The following is a 24,102-nucleotide window of genomic DNA, read 5'->3' on the forward strand; positions in this document are numbered from 1 at the left end:
TCATACATTTGCAGTCTCTTTTTCCATTGTACCTCTATTGTTTGAACGTGGACAGATATACAGCATATATTGATCTAAAAGGATTAAAAATGTTGCCATTCCACCTATAACACTGCATGCATTTTAAGATAATTGCAAAATTAATTGAACTTTGAGTGTCCAGAGAAATACTTTACTTTATTTCTAAAACATATTTTAGTTATTACACATTCTGTTTGAAAATGATGTTCTCATATATAGGTTTTGTACGGCACAATGAAGTCTGCAAACGAATGCCAACACAAGAGCTTAAGGCGATGTCCTTACACCGAACCCAAACTAAAATATCTTTTCAGACAAGTCCATGGCCTCTTCTGTCCCGTCGGCTCGTAATGGTGGTCAGTGCTTATTTTTTCATTGTTTGTTGACGCCCCAAAAAGCATTGTGTCCCCTGATTCAGGATTCCATTCCGTCGACAGGAAGCGGTTTTAAATTAAGATGGCACGCTCACAGATGGCAGACGTGGCAAAGATATGGGGTGTTAATGATCTACGCAGGTGAAAAAAAACGACAAAAAAAAGAAAAAACCCGTAGATTCAACTGAACAAATGTGCTCTTTCAAAAACAACTGGGATTGATAATCAGTTCTGTGACGATTTTCCGTTCTTTCTTGGCAAAAGTCTATGCAAGAAGTTCTCCAGGCGATGGTCAGTCTTTACATCAATAATATTACATAATAAATAAGTCGGTCCATTTTGTTTTTTTGGGGCTGGGTTTAGTCCTCCGAAGTGACGTCGATATCGTCTGAACTGGACTGTTTGGTAGCGAGGCGCCATCTGTTGATGTGGTGGTTTCCTTTCTTCTTCTGCTGGCTCTCGGGACCCTCTTCCTCCAGTTTCTGACGCTTGTATTTGGTCCGTCTGTTTTGGAACCACACTTTGACCTGAAACATGGAAACAAACGGGTTACAACGATACACTGTTTGGATTATTGTGAAATGAACTGAGAAGATGTGGTTGTATTTGCAGTTTAAAAGGTTAAAATTGAGTAAAAAAAAAAAATCTCAATTAGAATGTTCATTTTTTGCTAATTGTTTTTATTAAATTAAAATTAAAAATGGAATTTATTGGGTTTGCTGCAAAATTGGTGAATAGAAGTCAAATTGATATAAAAAGAAATATGAAAATTGTTAAAATATTTAATCGCAGTGGGAAACATTTCAGACTATTAACAATGGAGAGAAATGTGAAGTTAGAGCATCAATTTACAGCTCATAAAAGGTGTTTCAATTGTCAAAACACTACAATATAATTAAGATTCACACTGCAGGTATTAACAGATGGAATGTAAAAATAAGATTTTATTTGAAACTAGAATAAAATGGAAACTATGGCATACAGGTGTCATTCATTTAAACTGCCTATACTTCCTGTGTGTTTGTAACATGCCACAATTAAAATGTGCAAGTGATTGATTGAAGTTTGAAATATAGTTTCTTTTTGCAGATTCAGTGACAGTTTATTGCCTAATGATAGTCCAAATGATAGACTTCATGCGCACTCATTACTCTGCATCAATAATATTTGCACACTGTTAAGAGCCTTTATCCATGGACGTTTGGTATGAATAATTGAATAATTCCGACAGTGATTTTATATAAATATGACAATTATTCTGCCTGGAATGTGTTGTATTTGTAACATGGAGGTAAAGCATTTCAAATTTTTCCTGTATGAATAAAGTTTAGAGTTTACCTTATTTAAACATTGAAAATTTAAAATATTAGTTACACTGCTTACATTATAGCCTATAGTCTCTTTCTAATATAATGATGATGACATATATAATACATGCCGTGGTTATTCTCTTATCAGCACAGATCCTGTCTCACCTGTGTCTCGGACAGGCTCAGGCTGTTTGCCAGCTGCTTCCGCTCGGCTCCCACCACGTAGTGGTTCTTGTCGAAGGCGCGCTCCAGGCGCAGCAGCTGAGAGGGAGAGAAGGCCGTGCGGATGCGCTTAGGTTTCCTGGCGAACGGACCGTGGAGCAGGAGACTGTCCTGGGACACGTCATTACCTGAAAACACACACAAGACTTTCAAAACGAGCTGAGGGCATTTTTAGTAATAGTGCGCATTTTATCATGAGACCTGGAGGTATTGCCAAACCAAAATTAATATGGAATGTTTACTGTTGTTATAGGCCAAAATTATTGATAGATATTATTAGATATTATATTAGGTCATGTTGCAGTATAAAATTTATTTTGACTTTTTATAGTTTATAAATAAGTAATCAAAGTTTACTTCAAGTTTTATTATGAAAATGTGTGTCCTATTATAGACTAAAATTAAGAAAAAGCTAAGATTCAAATACTACAAATATGTATTTACATTTGAAAAATAGGTTATAGCCCATGTCTAATAGGTTTAGGCACGGGACACTAGCACGGCATTTGATCGATTCACATGCGTAAAATCTTATTTTCATAATTATCACCGGCACCTTTATATTTATTTTATTTACACAAGCATTTGTATTTGAAGATCGCAGTGAATAATCACAATGTAAAGCCCCGTACGGGACAGAGGCGATATGGGCCAATGTAGCCACTGTACGATCATTTTTTATTCTTATTTACGATTTTCATTTGTATTCTGAATTAGGCTATTTTAAATCTTTAAGCAACCTATTATTTATTAGGATATGCGTGTTTTTGTTGTTAACAACTGTTCAACTATAATAGGTTACGGTAGCCTATGATATGTTGCATTCTTGTCTCGTTTATTTTTGAACTGACTTATATTTAAAAGAAGAAAGTGTTTTTACGCAGACCATTAATCACTTGCCTAACTTTGTGCGTGCTCAATTGCGCACAATAATCCTTAATATTCTAACTTTTCAATTACTTTAATCAGCCTAATGTTGAAATATAAAAACAAACATGCACACGTTAAACCTTAAGTAAGACGATTGAAATGTTTGGCTATAGCTTAAAAACTACACTTGCTGTTCTACGCGCAGACATTACAACGCAATGCATTTTATATATTTACTCTTTTGCCTCTTGTCCGGTGTCCGGTGTCCCGTACTCACCCTGGAAGCGGTGTCCGAAGAAGCGGTTCCGCAGGACCCAGGGGTAGAAGTGCAGAGGGTCGCGGTGCTGAGAGCTGAAGAAGTGCGGGTGCTGCATGTGCTGATGCGGCGCCACAGAGAGATGATGAGCCGCAGACTCTGGGAACAGAAGCTCCGGGCTCTGGTACAGCGGCCGGGCCGGGGCCGGGGGCTGATAGCCCCCCATAAGTGCCTCTGGCCCGTGCTGGGAGGGATACTGCAGCGCCGTGGGCCTCAGGGGCTCCTCCGACAGTGGACTGTCTTTGGCCACCAAAGACTCGATGGTGAAACAGCGCTTTCCCGAGGACGAAAACATTGTCTTGTGTTAATGCTCCAGTAAAAGCAGGGCTCAGAACTCCATCCCAGACTCTTCAACTCAACATCCTTTGAATCCGAGATGCGCACTGCTTGTTTTTGTGCACGACACCTGACGCTGCGCACGAAGAGATGTGATTGGACCAGAGCAGCTGCCAATAGCCTCCCTCACGCGCAAAACGATCTGCGCGTGGAAACACGCCTCTCTTCATTAAAGCTCTGCTCTGCCTGTGCCTGGTGTATGTGAGGGAACAGGTGGATGGGGGAGCTTATGGGCACATAAACAAGCAATACTCGAGAAATGTGTTATACTGTGCATAAAATGTGTTAAGTTTACTAATCAACAACTCGTGTTTTGACATGACTTCAACAACTATAGCCTATTTTGAAAAGAACTAAAACCTGTTATTATATTAAGTCATTTCAAACTAAATATATTTTTATTTCCAGATACATAAACAACACAGTCTCATATTATCTCAATTATCTTGGCTCACTACACATTGTATTTTAAGCTTAAAGTAAATCATGACTTCCCCTCCTCTTTGCAAATCCCCCTCGTAAGGCTGTGGCTCTGTAATGATACGGCTCACGTTAACACAAAGGTGTCGTCACAAGACAATAACCTCCGCTAACACCTCATTAAACACTTTATTAAACACATCAGAAGAAACAGGCTGCGCTCTAAAGCGCACATCATAAGACATTTAGATTACTGTTTTTCTCAGTTGCTTTGGCACATTTAATTTCAAAGCTTCAACTGCATTCCTCAAAACAAGTCATACACATCAAACCCCATTGTATCCATTACAAACTCAAATCAGCCTCTCAGACCCTCAGTTCATGTCACAGAATGAAGGCCTCTTCTCGTGCCTCAGGATGGACAGTCTTCAAGTGTTTTCAGATAATGCTCTGACCAAATGCATGAGGCATGTTGGAAATGTAGAGAAATAAGTATTTGTTATTGTTTACAATAGCACTTATCAGATGATGGGTGCAAATGACTCATCTCTCAGGTGATTCTTCATTTTGAGAAAAAAACACCATCAGGTTTTAGTTGTGTAATTTTAGATATGGATCATATTTTATACTGGCTCCATTATAAGCCCAAGTCACGCACACAAACAAACACTTAAAGTTTAGTTTTACCTTGCTACAGGCTATATCTCATAAATCATGAAAGTTTTGAAAATACCAAAGGTTTAATCGTGGTTCCAAACGACGAAGTAACATCTAAATGTTTGGAGTGGTTTGTTCAAATAGAGGAGAGCCATTATTGTGCATTTTGAACAGACAAAAGCATTTGACAGTGTAATTTATTGCACACAATTCAAGTCAAATCAGTTGAAACTATGCACCAAAGCATTTGCTCTTTGTAAAAACAAGAAACTAACTTAATGATTTGCAAAAGTAACTAAAGGATTTGATGGTTGAATAGTTAGCCTACGTTGGAAAATTTCAGTTCTGAAGGAAAAATATGATTATTCATTATTAAGCTTACAATAAACTACACAATTAGAACAGTTAGTTTTTGTTCCAAATTAAAACGTTTATGATAAAAATACATTAAAGATGTTATTAGTCCATTTGGGTCTGCAGAGAGAAGACCGGGGATCGTTTTTTTACGCACGATTTTACCCTTTTTAGCTTGAATTAATTGTATGAAAGGGTCATTTTTGTAGCTGTTGGACAAAACGACAGAACGTATTGGTTAAACACGTGCTCGGTTTTGCTCTTTACGCATGAATAACCGTCCTAGGCACCGGAGCGCGGGTTTGTCCGGCTCTTTCCTGGAGCTAAGAGTCTTGTGTGGTGCGGGAGGAAACCGCGGCTTTGTCCCACGGCACTAACCAAGTCAATCATTACCACTTTAATAAGGTCGTTTGTGCGCGGGCTGCATTAGAAAATCATTACCGATGGAAATTATGAGCTAAAACAAGTTGTTTATTAGGCTTTTAGAGCTAAAGGCTCCTAAAGACAGACACTTCTTTGAAACCCAACTTAAAAGATTTTCTGTGAAATATTCAAGAGGAATTATTATTAAACTTTTGACCTCTCTTTCGTTAATTCGTGGCAGGTAAATTAATTTCAGTCTAATTAAAAAATGATAACTAGCTTGAAGCTATTACCAACTAAAACTAACTCAATATTTGCGCCATAACTTTTAATTCATATAGGTTTTATTTTATAATTGAATTGTGTTTGCCATAATTAGAGATAAGGAACTAGACATTTTGACTCGACCTTTCGCAGAGAATAAAACACTGCGTGGTCAAATTGAATGTCCGTCACCACCGCAGCGCGTCTGATGGGTTTTGTGTTTAAGCCGCGGTGCGTCGCTGTGGCGACACGAGGGGAGGCCACAGGTTTGTTTAATGATGAATCCCGTGCGCTTTTACGCACTGACCCTGATCTCTGCTGGTTAATGGATGGACAAATGGCACGGCACGAACAACAACAAAGCGGAGCTCTGTTTTCCCTCGGGCTGCTGTGTTCAGCACACCTCCTCTTCTACTTTCTGTGGCGCTATTATTAGGAACTTAAGGCCGTGTAGAGTCCCCTAAATGTCAATGAATTGGATGTACAAAGGCTATTGTCACAAGCACTGCTTCTGATGGATTTAGTAGCAATCTATTTGACCACGAAAATGAAGTTCTTCATGAAGTTCTTCATGAGCGCGTAAAGGTCCAATCTGACCTTTCTCCCACTTGTGTCCATGTTATTACCCTGGAATGTGCTACATTATGACATTAAACGTATTCATCTCCAGCCACGGAGACAATCAGTGGCTCTATGGCTCCACGGTCAGATTTTTGGAAAGGCGACTCTGCTCATTATATGTTTTGGGCAATGCATTTAATTAATCCAAGATAGACGTTTGGAAACGTTCGAGGCAAAGCATCACCAAAGAGACAAGCAGGTGGCGGACCTTTAAGTCCAAAAGCTCCCTCCTCAGTGGCTCTGATGGTCATAAACCCTCAGCTGCTCTGTGTGTCCAACTACCACAATCTACTACTCTGGCAAAAACAAAATACCTTTTTGAAACAACCTTTTTATGTCAGATATAAGACTGTTAATAAGTGATAAATGTTCTAAATGTTTAAAAACTATTTTAGAACACAAGTGGGGAACCTTTTGTGTTTTAAAATAGGCTTATAATTATCCTAAGGGTGTTGTTGACAGCCGTATAATTTTGTCTACTTGATTTACCCGATTTGTTTGTACTTAATTATAATTCAGGCTTTATGCTTCCATCATTAGACATGACATGCTGTAAAATAACACCACTCACATGGTTTCAAATAAATGGCGCCCTCTTGTGGGAGTAAAATAAACACTTTTTCCTGCCACTTAAAATGTTAACAATTCAGTTTTTATTTGTTCATATTGCCTAATTAAATAGTCTTATCCGGCAAACATTATAGGTCCGTAAACTTATTTTATTCAATTTTCTTCTGCTTCTAAGAAAAGTAGGACTTATGACATGATATAAGAAGGATTTCCCCACTTGGTCTGCATCCATTTGGCCAATAACAACCGTCTTGTTGGCCAATGCTTCTCCCAAGTGGAGACTTTATGCAACAGAATGTGCAAATTTACCTTCTGTTTATCCTAAAACAGGATTAAGGGGAAATATGTTTACGTCATATCGATGACAGTGACATGGAACAATAAAGCATCAATGAAAGTATAAGATGTCTGTAATATGATGATGCAATAACCATAGGAACATTGCTAATGTGATTCAAATGTTTGTACTAAGTGCCCTATATAATCAAGTATATTTAATGGAGTGGCTTTTCTTTTGTCATGTCAAGGTTATTCTCAGGTTATTGTCAAAAGGCTGATTTAAGCTGGTTCCTTTGCTCCTCCATTCATTAATAAACTAATTGCTCATTTTGTTTCACATTAGCGTTGTGTGCTCAGCTAATCTGTTCCACTTAAAAAGTTGGAGAAATTCACCCCATTATAACGAGATGGGGAAAGTAGCATGTGTGTGCGTTTGTGCCACGTGCGTGACAAGTGTCGTCGAGCCTGATCCATCTGCAGACCCCGCTCCTCCTGCACCTCCTGCAGACCCCGCTCCTCCTGCACCTCCTGCAGACCCCGCTCCTCCTGCACCTCCTGCAGACCCCGCTCCTCCTGCACCTCCTGCAGACCCTGCTCCTCCTGCACCTCCTGCAGACCCCGCTCCTCCTGCAGACCCCGCTCCTCCTGCACCTCCTGCAGACCCCGCTCCTCCTGCACCTCCTGCAGACCCCGCTCCTCCTGCACCTCCTGCAGACCCCGCTCCTCCTGCACCTCCTGCAGACCCTGCACCTCCTGCAGACCCCGCTCCTCCTGCAGACCCCGCTCCTCCTGCACCTCCTGCAGACCCTGCACCTCCTGCAGACCCCGCTCCTCCTGCAGACCCCGCTCCTCCTGCAGACCCCGCTCCTCCTGCAGACCCCGCTCCTCCTGCAGGCAGACCCCGCTCCCCCTGCAGACCCCGCGCCTCCTGCAGACCCCGCTCTTCCTGCAGACTCCGCTCCTCCTGCACCTCCTGCAGACCCCGCGCCTCCTGCAGACCCCGCGCCTCCTGCAGACCCCGCGCCTCCTGCAGACCCCGCTCCTCCTGCAGAGTCCCCGCTCCCCCAGCGCCCCTACAAGCATAAACAAACATCCCCCATCTCACCCCAACAACTCAACTCTACATGCTAATGAACTACAAGTTATGGCAGGGACATAGATTCATGGCACTTACTTACTAATATGAAGGTAAGCTCGTTTCAATTTAATGTGGCGTCGTTTATTAGGCCTAATGGTTTGTTCATATTTACTTATTGATATTCTTAGTTCCTTGTTACAATCGTCTGACTATCCAGGGCAGTTCTGGTCTCGTAAAAACATTGACTGAAATAGACTTTAGGCCTTTACGCCCCTCGGTGTCGTTGAACGTGTCATTTCCGCTTATTATAAAGGCAGGCGCGCTTTCCTCGGCTACTTTTCTTTTTAAGAGAAATCGTCCAACACCAGGAGGATGAGGCTTCACTCAGCGCGCAGAGCCAGTGTCAGAAGCCTTTGTGGCTCAAACACGGCCCTTTCAGGAGGAGACAAAGAGCAGGTCCCACTTCAAACGAGGCAATGAAAGCTAATGACTATCAGATTGAGTAGAAGGGCCCTCACTTCTACAAATAACACGCAATAAAAGGGACATGTTTGGGAGGAGTGCACTCTTCCAATGGAGCAGTGTGGCTTACTGGTCTCCATGAGAACTTTCACACCTTCACCGCTACAATACAACCTAAGAGGCCAGAGCACTTTAGACTACCAGGCCATCTGAGCCTTACTGTAGGCTGTGTGTGGTGACAAAGTACTCCGGCTTATGATAAAACCTGATATTAAGGGTGCAGTACATCCCTGGAACACCTGGACCACGAGGCAAATTTAAGCATTTTTTCATGCACAGCCTTTTATTTTATTTTATTACATTTTTGAATGCATTTTGTTGCACAAACTGCCACTGCTTTAATTCTTGCCTAATTGAAAGACGACACAAGCAGCAGTGGATTTCCCCTGTTGTGATGACAATCTGGTTCAAATTTCACACTCTCCTCAGACAAGAGAGGAAACAGTTTTTGTTCGGAGCAACCCCTGTGTCATCTCAGGATTAAACCAGAGATGGACTCAGAACAAAGACATCAGTGTCTTCCAACATTTCTGAGTTAAACAGATTAGTTGGGATTTTTGAGTTTGAAACATGGCCACATTTATGGCCAAAAACGGTTTAGTTGTAATGAAAGAATGTCCCAACAATTAGGCTTCCAGATGCAAACAAACCCAAAATTAATTAATTTAGTGAATAAATAATATTGGAGCTGAAGCGTGTCAATATGTGATGGTGAAAAACAGTTTTACTTTTATTAATATCCTTGTTAATTTTAGGAATGATACAGATTTCCCATACTCTCCCATGCTACATATTACTGTAAAACAACCATATGTCAAACATCTAGACATGGATATTATTCATCAGTTTATTGTTGTTTTTTAATAACTCAGCTATTTTGATTTGTTTCAGTTTATTCATTCTTTTCTTTTTATTATATGGATTATATGAAGTTTGACATTACAAAATGACTGCTTGTGCTTGATAACGTCTCTCACGCTTTTGCTCCTGCGTTTTCTCTCCCAGATAAAGATGTCACTGGACTTAAGCCGCTTCCTTTGGTCCTGGAGAGAGCCTAACAAACCTGTCTCCTGCCGTTCATCTGCCCCTCTGTGCTAATTGGGACGAGGAGCCAGTGACCCCCTCCTCCCGGGACGCTCAGGTTTTCCCAGAGCTCTCACTGCTTCTCTCTGTTCCTCAATGGGATTACGCGGAGCTGCCGGGACAGTGTGAGGGGGGGGCTCGGATCGCATCAGAAATAGGCAGGACGGGGTATAATAGACGGGGGGGGTGACGCTGCAACTAGGTCTGATACTCAGGTATAAGTCGTTTACTCGTGCAATTCTCTCATTTAGGATTGACAAATAACCAAAAACACAACAATCTAATCTATTTTCTGCTAAATTAAAGATTGAGAAATGGTTTGATTGGATTTTAACCGAGATCAAGGTTCAGATTGTGGAGGAAATTTGACTATTTTTTGTGTTGAATAGTTCTGTCCACTTTGTTTATGGTCAGGAAATTAATAATACGATATAATCAAAGTTGTAATCAATCAATTTAAGGCAGGGGTGTCCAAACTTTTTTCACCAAGGGCCGCATTTTGAATCTTAAACGGGGCAGAGGGCCACAAACAACTTGACAATGTCGAATTTGTTGAATGACAAAGTGAATCATTCGAAATTTTGCATTTGATGTAATTGCGATGAGCCTCCACACCTTTAATTATACCTAGAACATTAATATTAGGTTGGTATAACATCAATATGCCTGAATTTTCCCAATTTCACAGTAAAAAGTACTAGTTTTTGTTGTTTGGGCCGACATAGCAGGAAGCTGGAGGGCCAACAAAAATTGGTCTGAGGGCCGCATTTGGCCCCCGGGCCCTAGTTTGGACATGCCTGATTTAAGGAAATATCTTGTATTTTCAGTTATATTATACATGTACAAAATCCACCAGGTTATGCATGACTTATATAATAAACAGCATTACATTTACATTTGTACCAGGACAGTTGCCACACTTTTATAAATGTTTTGAACTTACATTACTGCTTGATTTAGACGTGTCATATTTGTCTTTCTTTGACAACAGCAGAGTGACAGACGGGACAAACATGAGGAAATTGGATCTTCCTGACGGAGGAAACCTTCTTCTTCTCTTCCAGGTGAACCACAGGGTCGCTTGCTAGGTTTTCAGAGAGCAACAAGTGACCAAAACATTGAGGACGAAGGCTAAAACAAGTGACCCGAGCCCCATTAAAATAAGTAAATGAAATAAGTAAAATGTTGATTGTCGCTGCTGATATAAATATGCACTTATTTTAATAGAATAACAGTAAAAATGGCTTTAAAATGGTAATTGACTGATAACAGCCTGTATTTCAGTCATTATTCTGTGTCTGTGTCTTAGTCTGTGTGGAAACGTCTTCAAACTTTTGTCCAGTTGACAGAATTACATTTTCTTTTGCCTCCTGAAATAAGGCAAAACATAAACACTTTATAACATGAAAGTGCCACAAAACTGCCTTCAGTCATGAGATCGATTCCTGACACTGTTCATTTGCTCTTCACCTCCATTTTACACAGTGCTGTTTTGTCAAATAGAACCAACAAAAAAATCTAATCTGGTTTGTGTGTATTTGATTGCTTCTGGCTCTATTCAGAGGACTGAGTGTAACTACATACAGCACCTTGTAGCGCTTTGATATGACATGATCAGATTGCCTTGTTTCACGAGAGGCTTTGGGCTGAGCTACATTGCTTCACTGTGAGCTGCTCTTCATGTAGAAGTGTTTTGGTTTGTTGGATTATGCTCTGAGCTTCAACAAAGGTTTGTTTTAAGCCGGAATTTATAAAAGAAACTAACTCAGCAAGAGCTTCCCTCGGGCACAACCGTCTCACTGGGCAGTTTGACTCGTGCTACTTTTTGGAGGAACAATATCTAATGACTCAGACTCTTTACTCCAGTCTGATCTGTGTACATTGGCAAGTGTACAAGTTTAGGTTGTATCCCCAGCCTTATTTGGTCATTGTCTGCATGCCCAACTTCGGTTTGCAGCACTTTTTCCCCCAACATCTAGAAAAGTAAATGATAGAAACAGTCTTCTTCTGTCACAATAGTGTGTCAGTATGTGGTCAGCAATAATGACAAAAAATGCATATTGATATTGTTTGGAGTATCTTGATTTATATATTCAGAAGAAATTACAAAAATGTATTAAAACATGTCTTTAAATGTGAAATGACAGTAAAATGTCCCACTGAAAAATATAACATTTTGCCCTTAATAACTAAAGTGTTTTCCATTTTCAATTTAATCGGGTCTTTTTGCAAAATGATATTACATTTTCCAATTTTGTATACTTTCAAAACAACATCCACCATCATCAATGTTTGCATAATCTGTCCACCTCTAATGCTGTGCATTGTAGTGGGAGCTGAGGTTTACTTTACCAAACGTACCACTCATGTAGCTGAAGAGGCACAATGAAACACATCTAAATGTATCACATATAGTGGCATCAGGATTTAAGGATTAGGAAGAAACCCTCTTTGTTTAGCGTTAGCCACAGGAAGGAGCTTTGAGGTGCACCAGGCCAATTAGCTGCTCTGATGGACTCATTTGGCACATCCCAATCCTTTCCCCACGCCGGCTTCTGACCGCTTCATCCACACAGTCTGCAGACGAGGCAGCATGTGGAGAGGCAATGGGAGAGGATAGGCACCTGCCTACACTGACTGGACATTTGTGACCTTTCTTTTTATTTCAGAGCATTGATAACAGGCGTAGTGGCCGTTTAAATAGATTATACAATGACCAGACAGACTGACCACTGCCACCCGAGGTTCACTTCTAATCCCAGAAATGCTGCTCTGTGTGGATTGTTTCGCTACAGGTCGTGGCAGGCGTCACATTTAAGGAGGAAATGAAGCCATATAAAGTAATAACTACAGTTCAAAGGTTATACTCAGGATTGCACTGGGCCGAATCAGACTTTTAAAGTGACTTTTTACTCTTGTGTTTGTTTATTATTTAGTGTGTTCAAATATTCAGACAAAAAATGGGACTATATTGAGTACAGGGGCATGATAGTTCAAGCAGTTCAGACAGGGCAGCTGCAATGGGGCCACGGGCCCTGAGGGGCCCACTAAGGTCCTTGATCTGCCTTCACCATTGTGATTATAGTAAAGCGTGCGATATCATTAATGAGGTTTTGGGCCTCTTCGAACCGTGTTTTCGTCGTAAATCGAAGCAGACAGACGGAGCCTGGAGGAGCCTGGGGAGCCTGGAGGAGCCTGGAGAAGCCTGGGGAGCCTGGAGGAGCCTGGAGGAGCCTGGAGGAGCATGGAGGAGCATGGAGGAGCCTGGGGAGCCTGGAGGAGCCTGGAGGAGCCTGGAGGAGCCTGGGGGGCGGTCGTGTGACGTCACGTGAATGACCTCTATAGTCATTATGCCACCACACTCTTATTATAAGTGAACAAGAATTGCTCATATTGTTAGATTAATGAATTGGTCCCAGAACCAAATCTTACACAGGGGGGCCATGGCCGCTTACGTCACTCATTATGTCCAGTGCTCTGTCTCTTTCCCCTGTTTTCAGCCTGTTTTAGTTAAGGCCCATTAACAGCATAATTGCATATAATTTGACTATCTGTTCTATCTTCTATAACTCAGAACTGATTGTTCTTTTAACATGTTAATAGTTTGTACTTAATAAACACAGAAATGCTAAAATGTGCTCCAAACTGCTGGTGCCATGTTCCGTGCATTGAATCAGATTTGAACACCTTCACCGTCAAACTTGGACTCCACTGAATCCTCATTGTGCCCAACAAATGTGTGTTTAGTGTCTATCATGCTTCAAGTCATAATCATAGTCATCTGGACGCTGTTTTGACTTTCATCCAAAAGTCATTCTAAAAATGGAGACTGTCTTTAGAGAATGACTTTTGAAAGTCAAAACGTTAACTGCAGAATGACTTTTTTTTTTAACAAACACTCCTGGAGAATGAACAATTACACTGACTATGCATATACGGTATAATGTAGCTTTTAGAACACACTATTTGCTTTTTTTTTTTTTTTTTATTAATCAAAGAGACAGAAGTTATCTTATCATAAAAAATATATATTTCTGAATAATTCAATGACATTTACAAAGCTTCAAGTGAACTCTGCAAAGAGCAATAAAAGTACAAATTAAATAAAACTATACATCTATTAAATAGTTCATGGGTCGCTATGTACAAAGTCTTTGGATCAGTTCAGCTCAGCAGTGATCGATGCAGTCATCTGAAACATCGATATCGACATCAGAGGAGTCTGAGAAGTCGTCGCCCTCGTCTCCGTGGCCCTGGGACCCGGGGCTTTTGGGAGGGGCCAGGCCCAGTTTGGCCAGCTTTGCCTGCTGCTGCTCCAGGCTCTGTTTGCGCCACTTGATGCGTCGGTTCTGGAACCAGACTTTGACCTGGGCCTCGGAGAGCTGCAGTGCGGAGGCCAACAGGAACCTCTCTGAGCCCACCATGTACTGCTGACGGGCGAACTCCTTCTCCAGCCGCGACAGCTGCTCACTGGTGAAGCTGGTGCGCATGCGCTTGGACTTTCCGCCTTTGGATTTGAAGCTGTGCATACTTGAGCTCATTTTGGCCATTGGACCTGAAAATACAAGAGCAAATTAATATTCTGCTAAATAAAACAAACATGACAACTAGCACATTTAAAAAAAGAAAAGATCAAGATGTGAAACTCAACTGACCTTGTGCGTAAAAGGTGTTGCGGCAGGACGTCCCGTAGCTGCATGACGGACAGCAGTAGAGGGAGTATCTGGACTGCGTGTGGACCGCGGGGTGCAGCACGTTGTGAGGATAGACATAGGGCGCTCCGGACATAGCTCCAGCGAGAGGCATGATGGGAGTGGGAGCTGCTGGGTATCTGACCCCGCAGGACACGGGACTGGTTCGGTCAGTGCTCGGGAGAGGGTCCGGTTTAGCCAAAAGCGCGTCAATTGTAAAAGATTTTCCCGGAGGCGGTTTTGCTGGAGCGGAGCAGCTGCTCTGGAAGTAGAGGGGAGTGTATCCATACGCGTTCACCTGCATCCTGAGGCAGAGTCCAAAAAGCCAAAAACAATAATAAGTTCTTGCTGTTGCAAAGCTGTTGCTCCTTGAAAGTCTGAGTTCTGAATGACTTGGAACCAGAAACCTCCTTCTTTATAGTGCGCCCGGACGCGGAGGTGTCAACAGCCCCCCACCGGCCCATTGTCTTTCTAAGTAGCACTTGTGAGAGGCGCACATCCCGACAACGTGGGCCTATCCAATTAATTGGTGAAGAAGTAGTACAAGCTGGGATAGTCAAACATCCTCCGCCTTTGAGTGTAGCCCGGAGCTTTTGAAGAGACTCGGGCGGCGGGGGCTGGAGGGGGATTTATTGGGCTACAAATTCTTTGCATGGATCTTAAGTCCAAATGTAATCATTACGCTGAGAAACCCTTGATGTTCCCAAATCATCTTAGTTCCTGGTCTCTTTTAAGTCGCAGATGCTCTTAGGAGCGTGACCGCCGGCTTCACATCTCACAATGAAGACGTTACTGTATAGTTTTAGTTGTTCTTAAGAATTGCCCTGTATTGCCACTATATATATCCCTGCATCTGTCTCAACCTGTTGCAAATGAAGAATCGCTCCTTTACGCAAACAGTCCATAATCTTTTTCCTGTATCAAATCAACGTGGCTTTTAGCTGAGTGTGTCTTTTAACAGCAGCGGTGTGGCGTCTCAAACCGGGCCGTGATGGAGGCGTGAAACCCGGCGGCTGCTGAAGTGTCAGTGCGGCGTCACCAGCTCGGCCCTTTTCACTCTCAATCTCTACATTAATCCACAGGTATTACATCTGAAACGAGAGATAATCAAGCCTTATCGTGAAATAGAACATAAATGACAGTGATAAGTCCTAGGTATACAAGATAATGGCCTGCAAACGTGTCAGTATTCACCTTTACGCACGCAAATAATCTCCAAACTGAAAAGTTGAAAGCCATGACAACAGTATTAAAAAAAATAAAAAAACCTGATAGACTATTTTAGTATTTTGTTCATAATAATTGTGTTTAGTTTTCTTTTTACAATAACAATTTGTGGACGCTGAGACGCAACATATTTTCTTTATTTCTAAGTCAAAGCCTACAGTTGGGATACATTTGATTGATGCATTTCAAAATCTAAAGTCGTGTATATGCTCTAACAAAACCCGTAAAACTGGACTGGACATGTCTGGTTTTGGTGGCTGGATCATTTGACTTTAATTGATGCAAATTGAGCACTTGGGCAAATACAAAGGAAACACACAACGGTCTAAAATGAACACAATCCAACTTCTTTCGCAAACAAATGTGTGGCACAACATTTAGGCCTTTCACCAAAGAGGAGGAAAACAAATGCTTACGTGAATAACATCAATCTCAACGTGAGATGAGAGAAATCAGTCAAAGGCCTAAATTAAAACGCGAGGTGTAAATGACTCTTGTGTGACTGGGCCATCATGTTACACGCGTAATTCCACTGCCGCTTTGATCCAAATGAACTTGAGTGGACTCTTGCTTGACCCAAACTGCTCATGTCCCGACAAGTTGTGCCTCAGTGAAGTGTCCAATAATCATAACAACCCTTTCTTGAACTTTAACTCAGTGCTGTGCGTGTTTTTAATGGCATCTGGATACGTGCGTAAAGCCTCAATCTCATCAGCAACCGTCAAAAGGCCGCGGGGTTTTTGAAGTCGAAGGAAGTCATTTGCTTCTTACAGCATCGGGACAAAGCGCCACTTTCTTTCAACTGGGATTATTGCCAGCTCTGCAAACTCCGCGGCCTCATTTCCATCGTTTGTGAAGCGGCTGAGATGCGTCCGCGGCCCTTTAAGTAACTGTTAAAACACATTTAAAGCGCGTAGCGAGTCGCCGGCTCCTTTGACCGCGCCGGGACGTATTTATTCGCAGGAGAATGTCTAATGAAGAGGGCAAACACAGACTTTGTTGAGTCGCTCTCTACAAAGACTCTGGTTCTTCTGATGCGGGATACAGGAGACCACCCACTCGAGGTGCACTTCACGGGGCCACGCGGGGGTCATAATCAGGGGTCCAAGTGCGCCATTGCGCACGTTATACTGGTATTATACTCACCTTGACGTGTTATATAGTCATTGTTCGTTTGAAAATTTATTTTGTTCTGAGTTTTTAGTTTATTTACATTTGAGAAAGACTTATTTTAACTCTATATTTAACTATTTTAATGTATACTTTGTCAATTTTCCCTTTAATTATCAGATATGGTAGAGTAGCTAATAATGTAGGCTCTAATGTAAGAGGATAAGTCATTTCAAAATAATTTTACTCAGGTAGAAGTACAAAATAGTGCTAAAAAGTATTTCTAATCAAGTAATAGTAACTGCAGATTGGACGTAACATCTCATTTATTATTTGAAGTTAATTGAAAGGACAAACCATCAAAGGAACTCATGTGTTATTGTCATTAAGCTTTTGTCATTTGTAGATTTACTCACAATCACCAAAACTATTTAATGTAGTTTACTTGTTGTGAAAAATTCTGCCCAATTGTTTTACCACAAATTACAGCTAACAAATGTTGCCCAAAGCTTCACATCAATGGCAGGGTGTAAATTACCCATAAAATTACTGCTTGACGTATATATTAAAACGTTCTCAATTTACATTAACAACGTAACGTCTTACAGATAAATGTTACCAATCATTCTTTTATTTTTCACTGACAAATGAGCACTGAAATAATTTTAGACCAAGGAACCCATTCACTCAGGCCCACACTTTGATCTGAATTGCTTTGGATCCAAAAAGGCATGTCAAGTTTGAATAAGTCACATTTATTTTGGCTAATATATACTTTAGGCTATTACTTCTCATAGTTCAAAATACATTCTCCATATGGTAAAAATCACAGTATTTTAAGTTGTATCTTTGCATTTTTCTCTAAGGAAGCGCCATAGACCCTAACAATACCAACTCTGACTCTTTATTATCTCTATTATTTTATTCCCATGCAAGGCTTGACAGGGATAAAAGGGATAAAAGCCAAAGTTGCCTTGGTAAAGCTTTCATCCATCTTTTTTTCATGTGATAGTGACCAACCCTCTCTCCCTGAAGCTGCCACTTGTGTATTGAAGCCAGACAAGGAATACACGGACACACCGAGGCGGCCCATTCATAGTCATGGTCCTGGGGCAGAGTGAGGCCCACCACAGCACTAATAGCTCCATGGGCCATCCTCCTCAAATGAGCGCCTATTCATGCAGAGGCAATCGTTCACTCCGACCGTTAACGCTGAAAGGTAATGGTCTGATAATAAGGCTTGAAACTCAAATCAATAAGGTCAATCTGATATCTGTTATGAAAAGCATTTGTTGTTTGCATTTCAAATAAGGGGAACATGTCACACATACGTTCAACAAATTATAATGTGTGTTTAGTTGTACACTTTAATTTCCTTTAAACCTTTAATTGGTTATATCATCCGCTCAAACAAGGATATTTTATTCAAACTCACTGTCAAGCGAATCCAATTATTTAAAATTTCTATAATGCTCATAACAAATACCTATAAATGGACAAACAACTACCTATATATAATGATAAGAAATGTATAAATCATTGAATAATTGAAAGAATCAGTGGCACTTATTTATATTATAAATGTTTTGGAAATGTCAGTTAATTATTCAAATACTGCAACAGTTGGGAATTTTGGTTGGATAAGAAATTGATATGTGCACAATGCCCAAAGTAAGTTTATTTTAGAATTTGTCCGCTAATTATTGCTTCTACTTAAGGCAGTGTAACTAACACAATTTTGATCCAGATAGAGATTTTGTCATTTCCAATCGTCAATGATATTCTTGTGTCATTTTAATCGCGATCTTCTGTCCAGTTTGGGGCAGAATTCTGACTTTAAAATATTTTTCCTATTTTTTTGTTTAAATGGCAATGATATAAAGTGGGTCTTTTTGTGTCTTTTCGTTCAGCCCTTCTTACTAAAAACTGCACATGCCTGGTTTGGATGTCATTCAGTTATGCAGTTATAAATACCCACTATTTTAGATCAAATACCCTTGTCTTACTCTCAAAAATCACATCAGGAGGTCCATTTAACAGATTTAACTGATTACGATAATGCAGACTTGTACATCTTAATTCAAAGGGCAGAAGTGGAAGCCCAAAGTAATGACATTATTAGCAGCTCATATAACTTGGCAGAGCCTTTAGTGTTCTGGCCGAAGGATCAAAGTGGTCATTTAAAGACAGTGGCGGCCGTAAAACTTTCTATCAGTGCAGTATTTTGTGCCTGTCGTAGAAGTGAGATGGAAAACCACGGCTCTCAGTTCACACATGATTGAACCAAACAAAAGCACGTAGAAACACTATAATCATTATTATGACTACACTGAAAAGGAGAGCGTCTTCTCGCCTGCCCGACACTTTTAACAGCCACTGTGCCCTGCTCTGCTCCTGTTCATGCATCTCTAATGACTTTATGAACTAATGCCCCATTGGCTTGTATATAAGGTTTTATATAGGGCTGGAGGGGCTGTGGCCCTCACCTTGACTATGAATGGGCTTCAGTGAAAGGGCAGGTACACTCTGTCTGGCTCCAATACACATCCACTACACGACTGAGGGCCACTGCTCAGCACAGGACAGAGAGAGAAACACTGGCCAATAGCAGCAACTCTGTGCCATATGAAAGGACTTCTGGAATGGTGAAAATATAAGTAAAAGAAATGACACATTCTGCAAACATGTGAAATAATGTGTTGTTATACTGCATGAAGTGGTGAATTGCTTTCATTGCACATGGATTTTACTGTCTTTTTTGATCATTTTAGGCAAATAAAAATACTTTTCACTGCAAAATGAACTAACTAAACAAAATTGTCTGAATTATATGATATGTAATTAATTTGAAGCATGCAAACTATGCACTCTGAATACTAATTATACTGTTTCTACTATTGACTTAGGTGGATAAAACATATTTAATTACCGTGATTATTGAATATCAGCTCTAGATTCAAATAGACCTGATTATATTCAGATAATGTCACTGTTTTGATATTTTCTATTCTATTATATTTATATATATTCATTTATTCACCAAACTTTATTTCGAGATCGTAATCCGACACAATAAGACATATTCTAGGTGTGTTTTGTAATAATCCTTCAGAACCACCTTGCTGCAACCTTCTGTATGAAATATTACATGCAATTATTTATGACACAAAAAAAATATTATTTTCTATATTTTACTTTTAGCACCTGAAGAGACTGTTCTCACTGCAGAAGTCCTAGTGCTTTCTCATACATATATATATATATATATGATAATATCATATATATATATATATATATATATATATATATATATATATATATATATATATATATATATATATATATATATATATATATATATATATATATATATATATATATGATAACACCTCATTGTGGTTCCTGTATGTCATGTTGTGTCCCTTGTGTCTGACTGAATTCCAAACAGTGTGTCACGTAGTGTATCTTTGTGTTAAAGATACGGCAAAACGTGTTTATAGTGTGTCTATAGTTTAAATATGAGAGTTAAGGCTTGAAAAGGGATTTAAGGTCGTTATAGTGTTTGCTTTTTTCATCCTTATCTTAAATCAAAACTCTTGAACTCCTCTTGTTTCACTCGGCCAGTTTAAGCCCAGATAACACTGACTTCTCCATGTAACAGTGGAATGAGGCTCCTAATTCCTGACTGTGCTGTGTGTGTTTTGTATTTCCATGTGACAGCGGGAGGAGGACACTGTGTATAGACCTTCATTTACATCGACACATAGTTTTGTGTCCCGTGCGACGAGCTACTCCCTGCATCATTCAAACACACCGGCCCCCAGTCTCTTCATTATAATGAGAGTCCATGTTATTACCAAACTAATTAGGGATTAGCCTCCCAGGAGCAGGTTTCTGCCCCTAACCCCTGTCCCTGTGTATTGGACTGTCTGAGAGTCGCACACTGAAATGAATCTGAATGAGTAAGGCTCATAATGAGGCAGGTAAACACTTATTAACAGAGGAATGACCCATTAGAACAGTATTTATTTCACAAAAACACCACTTCACTTTTTTATAGTTTGGATATTATAGTAAGATAGACAAAACATTTTCTATGATTTTCAGGAAACAGACATTTACAAAATAATTGTAAAAATCCCTAACTTTTTGTGTTTTTAAGTGCAGTATGTATCCAGTGGGGATGTCAAGATTATTAGGTTAATCGATAATCGTCATTATTCAGGTCACAATATAATTGTAAGAACCAAACAATAATAATCGTGATGATTTTAGAAGTATTTTTTGTTCAATATATAGTCCGAAGAATTTACCTAAATGTAAAGAACTTCTTTTATCTGTCTATTTCTGTCAAATTTAACTTTAATTTGTCTTTCAGGCAGTTCAATTGGGTAAAGCCGGTCACAAACTTGAGGAAGAGTAACATTTCAGACCACAGGAATGAAAGAGCACTTAGCACTTTGAGATTCCATTGGAATGTAAAGTGCATTACAAATAAAATGTATTATTAGGCCCGAGCGCCACAAGCTGGCGAGAGGCCTATTAATCTCGTAAGGCCGTGCGAAGCACGGCTGCAAAAGTGCGCACGTAGTGCGCACGAAATCGAGCGCGAAGCGCTCGCCCACTTCCAAACACTCACTAACGCACTCCTTCACTCATGCACGCCCCGTGCATACTAATTAGTAGTAGGAAAATGGAACATTACCGTTGTAAACGGGCGAAGCCCGTGCAAAAGTGCGCACTAAACGAGCACCTTACATTGGGATGACGACCGCGAAGCGGTCGTCATCCCCATATAAAGCACTCATTTGCGCTAAGTAGCTCACGAATACGTTCCCCATCTCTTGCATGTTCCGTGCATATAAGCATGTAATGCAAAAATTGAACATTATTACTGTATAGAGGGCCAAAAACACAAAGTGGGCGGAGCCCACTCAAAATTAACGAAAGTACCCGTCAGTGACCAGGGACCCACACCATGAGGTAGGAAAGCGCGAGCGTTTTCCGAAAATGTATAGTTTATGATATTTGAAAAATGGGAAACATTGTTTTCGCATCGGAATATTATTCTTTCTTTCTTCTTCTCGGGACCAACCCCCCTATTTTTCACCCAGTGAACATTGACGAAAAGTCACAAAAATTTGCACACCTCTAAAAATCGTGCCTCTCTACATTCTGGCTATTTCCCTTTTCTAAAATAAAAAAAATTGGCGCATCAGCGCCCCCAAATGTACCAAAAATGCATTGAGAGATGGGAAATGACCCAAAAAAGATCTGATCGTAGAATCATGAAATTTGGCGCAGAGGTAGATGGTGACAAGAGAAGTAAAAAATATTATTACGGCAACGCCGTCCGCCCAACCAAATGTCGGCCATATTGCTTCAAAAATGGCTAAACATGACTTCGGAGTTTTTCCAAACGTCGTACTTTTACGAACTCCTCCCAGGGCGTTGGCCCTAAAAAGCTGAAATTTGGTGAAAATGCTACTGAGGAGTGGGACATCAAAAGTTATCCAAATTACATTGATACCTCTCACGGTCTCTGTGCGGCGAAGCCGCAAACTGTAGCTAGAATTTCAGAAATCTCCCATTTTTAAAATTTCTGCCGTTTGCGCAGATAAAGTCCGAATTGCGTCAAATTAGAATCAGTTGTTAAACTCTTTGCCCTAAACCTACTTGAAGTGAAATAAATTAATTTGGAGCCACAGCGCCCCCTACAGATTTTATATGGAGGTTAAATGTTTAGTTTTGCGAAATTTTATGAAATTTGACACACAACTCAATTTTGGCCTCCCCATCAAAAAAGTCAATGAGACCCATGTCATAATTGTTATGGCGTTGCCGTAGCAATGACCAAAACCTCCCTTGTTATTCCAATGGGGAAATCGCCAGAACATGTTTACACTTTAGACTTTCACAAACTCCTCCCAGGGCATTAGCCCTATTAACCTGAAATTTGGTGAGGCTCATCTTCAGGGGTGGACCATCAAAAGTTATCCACATTTTTATTCAAAGAGTCACGGTGTCTGTGCGGCAAAGCCGCACATTTTGCCAAGAATTCAAAATAAAATTGCTTTTTGATGGTAAAACAAAGTGAGAAGATGTGACAGCTTCACAGATTCAGCAGTAGGCGTAATAAAAGGACAATTGGGGCGCGTTAGCGCCCCCTCCTCTTGCGGCGTGGCGGCGGCGTGGCGAGGGCCGATCATTGCCGCTTGCGGCTATATTTATTATTATTATTGAAGAAAATGAAAGATTTCACTGTTATTTTGTCACAATCGTGAATAATCGTTAAATAGTGACGTTTTTTCACACAATAATCGTAACACTAACATTTGATATCTGAACATCCCTTGTATCCATTCTCTAAAACTGTGGTGGAAATATTAGAGAATATTTGTACTTGAGTAAAAGTACTGTTACATGGCTAAAGATGCACCCAAGTACAGCAACGTGAGCATTTGTAATTAGCTACTTTCTCTCCCTGTGTGATCATCAATACAATTCAAATCAATTAAAAAAACACCTAAAAATAAGGACATAAAGAGCTTTTTAAACGTGTGTAAAAAGTGAATTCTCTTGTTTGGACTGTGCTCCCTCCGCCTCGTCCTGTTGTTGTCTGCGGTCGTTCAGGTGGGACGGACTCGGTTCAAAGCCACTGTCACTGTTACCATGACAACCACAAAGACACAAGACCCACCAAAAACAAGGCCCTGAAGCACACTCTTTTGTGCAGTGGTTTTTACAAACATCATGGTGCAAACTGGTTATTATCAAGAGTTCCCACCACTTACATGAGGCGATGCTGCAGACCTGTCACAGTGACACATTTTGACTGACCACTATCAGTATAACAATTTCCGAAACACGATATCTTTGAAAAAACATGAGCTGCAACAAATACAAAGACCAACAAAACCCAACTTTGTATCTGTAATTGGTCCGGAAGTTACTTATTTGACTCTAACTCTCAGATCTTATTGTTCCACATACAAATAACAAAATCAATTTCCCACTAGAGCAAAGAAAATGTGCACACGATAAATACTGAGCCCAAAAAGTAATTGTGACCGGCTTACGCTGCAAGTACTGTAGTATTGTAAGTATTGCAAGTACTGTAGTATTGTAAGTATTGCAAGTACTGTAGTATTGTAAGTATTGCAAGTACTGTAGTATTGTAAGTATTGCAAGTACTGTAGTATTGTAAGTATTGCAAGTACTGTAGTATTGTAAGTATTGCAAGTACTGTAGTATTGTAAGTATTGCAAGTACTGTAGTATTGTAAGTATTGCAAGTACTGTAGTATTGTAAACCTTTGCAGTTCTCCAGCTGTGATTGGTGGACATGTTTGGGACTATCTACCTGAGAAAGTAACACTACAGCGAATAATTGACATACATTTTTGGCATATTTA

The 24,102-nt window shown here is 40.3% G+C and overlaps 2 protein-coding genes across 2 annotated transcripts; both read right to left on the reverse strand.

Moving 5' to 3' along the window:
- Window positions 1–355: 355 nt before the first annotated feature.
- On the reverse strand, window positions 356–3,492 carry emx1 (empty spiracles homeobox 1). Its single transcript, XM_072457685.1, has 3 exons — window positions 3,075–3,492; window positions 1,871–2,055; window positions 356–922 (listed from the first exon to the last, which is right to left on the reverse strand). The coding sequence occupies exons 1-3, from the start codon at window positions 3,406–3,408 to the stop codon at window positions 755–757; spliced, it is 687 nt and encodes a 228-aa protein (XP_072313786.1). The 5' UTR covers window positions 3,409–3,492; the 3' UTR covers window positions 356–754.
- Window positions 3,493–13,801: 10,309 nt separating this feature from the next.
- Window positions 13,802–14,655, reverse strand: noto (notochord homeobox). Its single transcript, XM_072458271.1, has 2 exons — window positions 14,316–14,655; window positions 13,802–14,215 (listed from the first exon to the last, which is right to left on the reverse strand). Exons 1-2 carry the CDS (start codon window positions 14,653–14,655, stop codon window positions 13,830–13,832), a joined length of 726 nt encoding a protein of 241 aa, XP_072314372.1. The 3' UTR covers window positions 13,802–13,829.
- Between the last annotated feature and the right edge of the window lie 9,447 nt (window positions 14,656–24,102).

This window comes from Eucyclogobius newberryi, unplaced genomic scaffold (genome assembly GCF_026437365.1).
Source record: "Eucyclogobius newberryi isolate DKJ021-1_F unplaced genomic scaffold, fEucNew1.0.hap1 SCAF_21, whole genome shotgun sequence".
Lineage (NCBI taxonomy): Eukaryota > Metazoa > Chordata > Actinopteri > Gobiiformes > Gobiidae > Eucyclogobius > Eucyclogobius newberryi.

Bases quoted from the DNA above. Each gene is read 5' to 3' on its own strand.
- noto (XM_072458271.1), bottom strand. From the start codon at position 14,655: ATGCAGGTGAACGCGTATGGATACACTCCCCTCTACTTCCAGAGCAGC. The intron at 14,216-14,315 runs GTCAGTTGAGTT...TTGTATTTTCAG, and splicing joins CAACACCTTTTACGCACAAG to GTCCAATGGCCAAAATGAGC.
- emx1 (XM_072457685.1), bottom strand. From the start codon at position 3,408: ATGTTTTCGTCCTCGGGAAAGCGCTGTTTCACCATCGAGTCTTTGGTG. The intron at 2,056-3,074 runs GTGAGTACGGGA...GTGTGTTTTCAG, and splicing joins CTTCGGACACCGCTTCCAGG to GTAATGACGTGTCCCAGGAC. The intron at 923-1,870 runs GTGAGACAGGAT...TCCATGTTTCAG, and splicing joins TGAGCCTGTCCGAGACACAG to GTCAAAGTGTGGTTCCAAAA.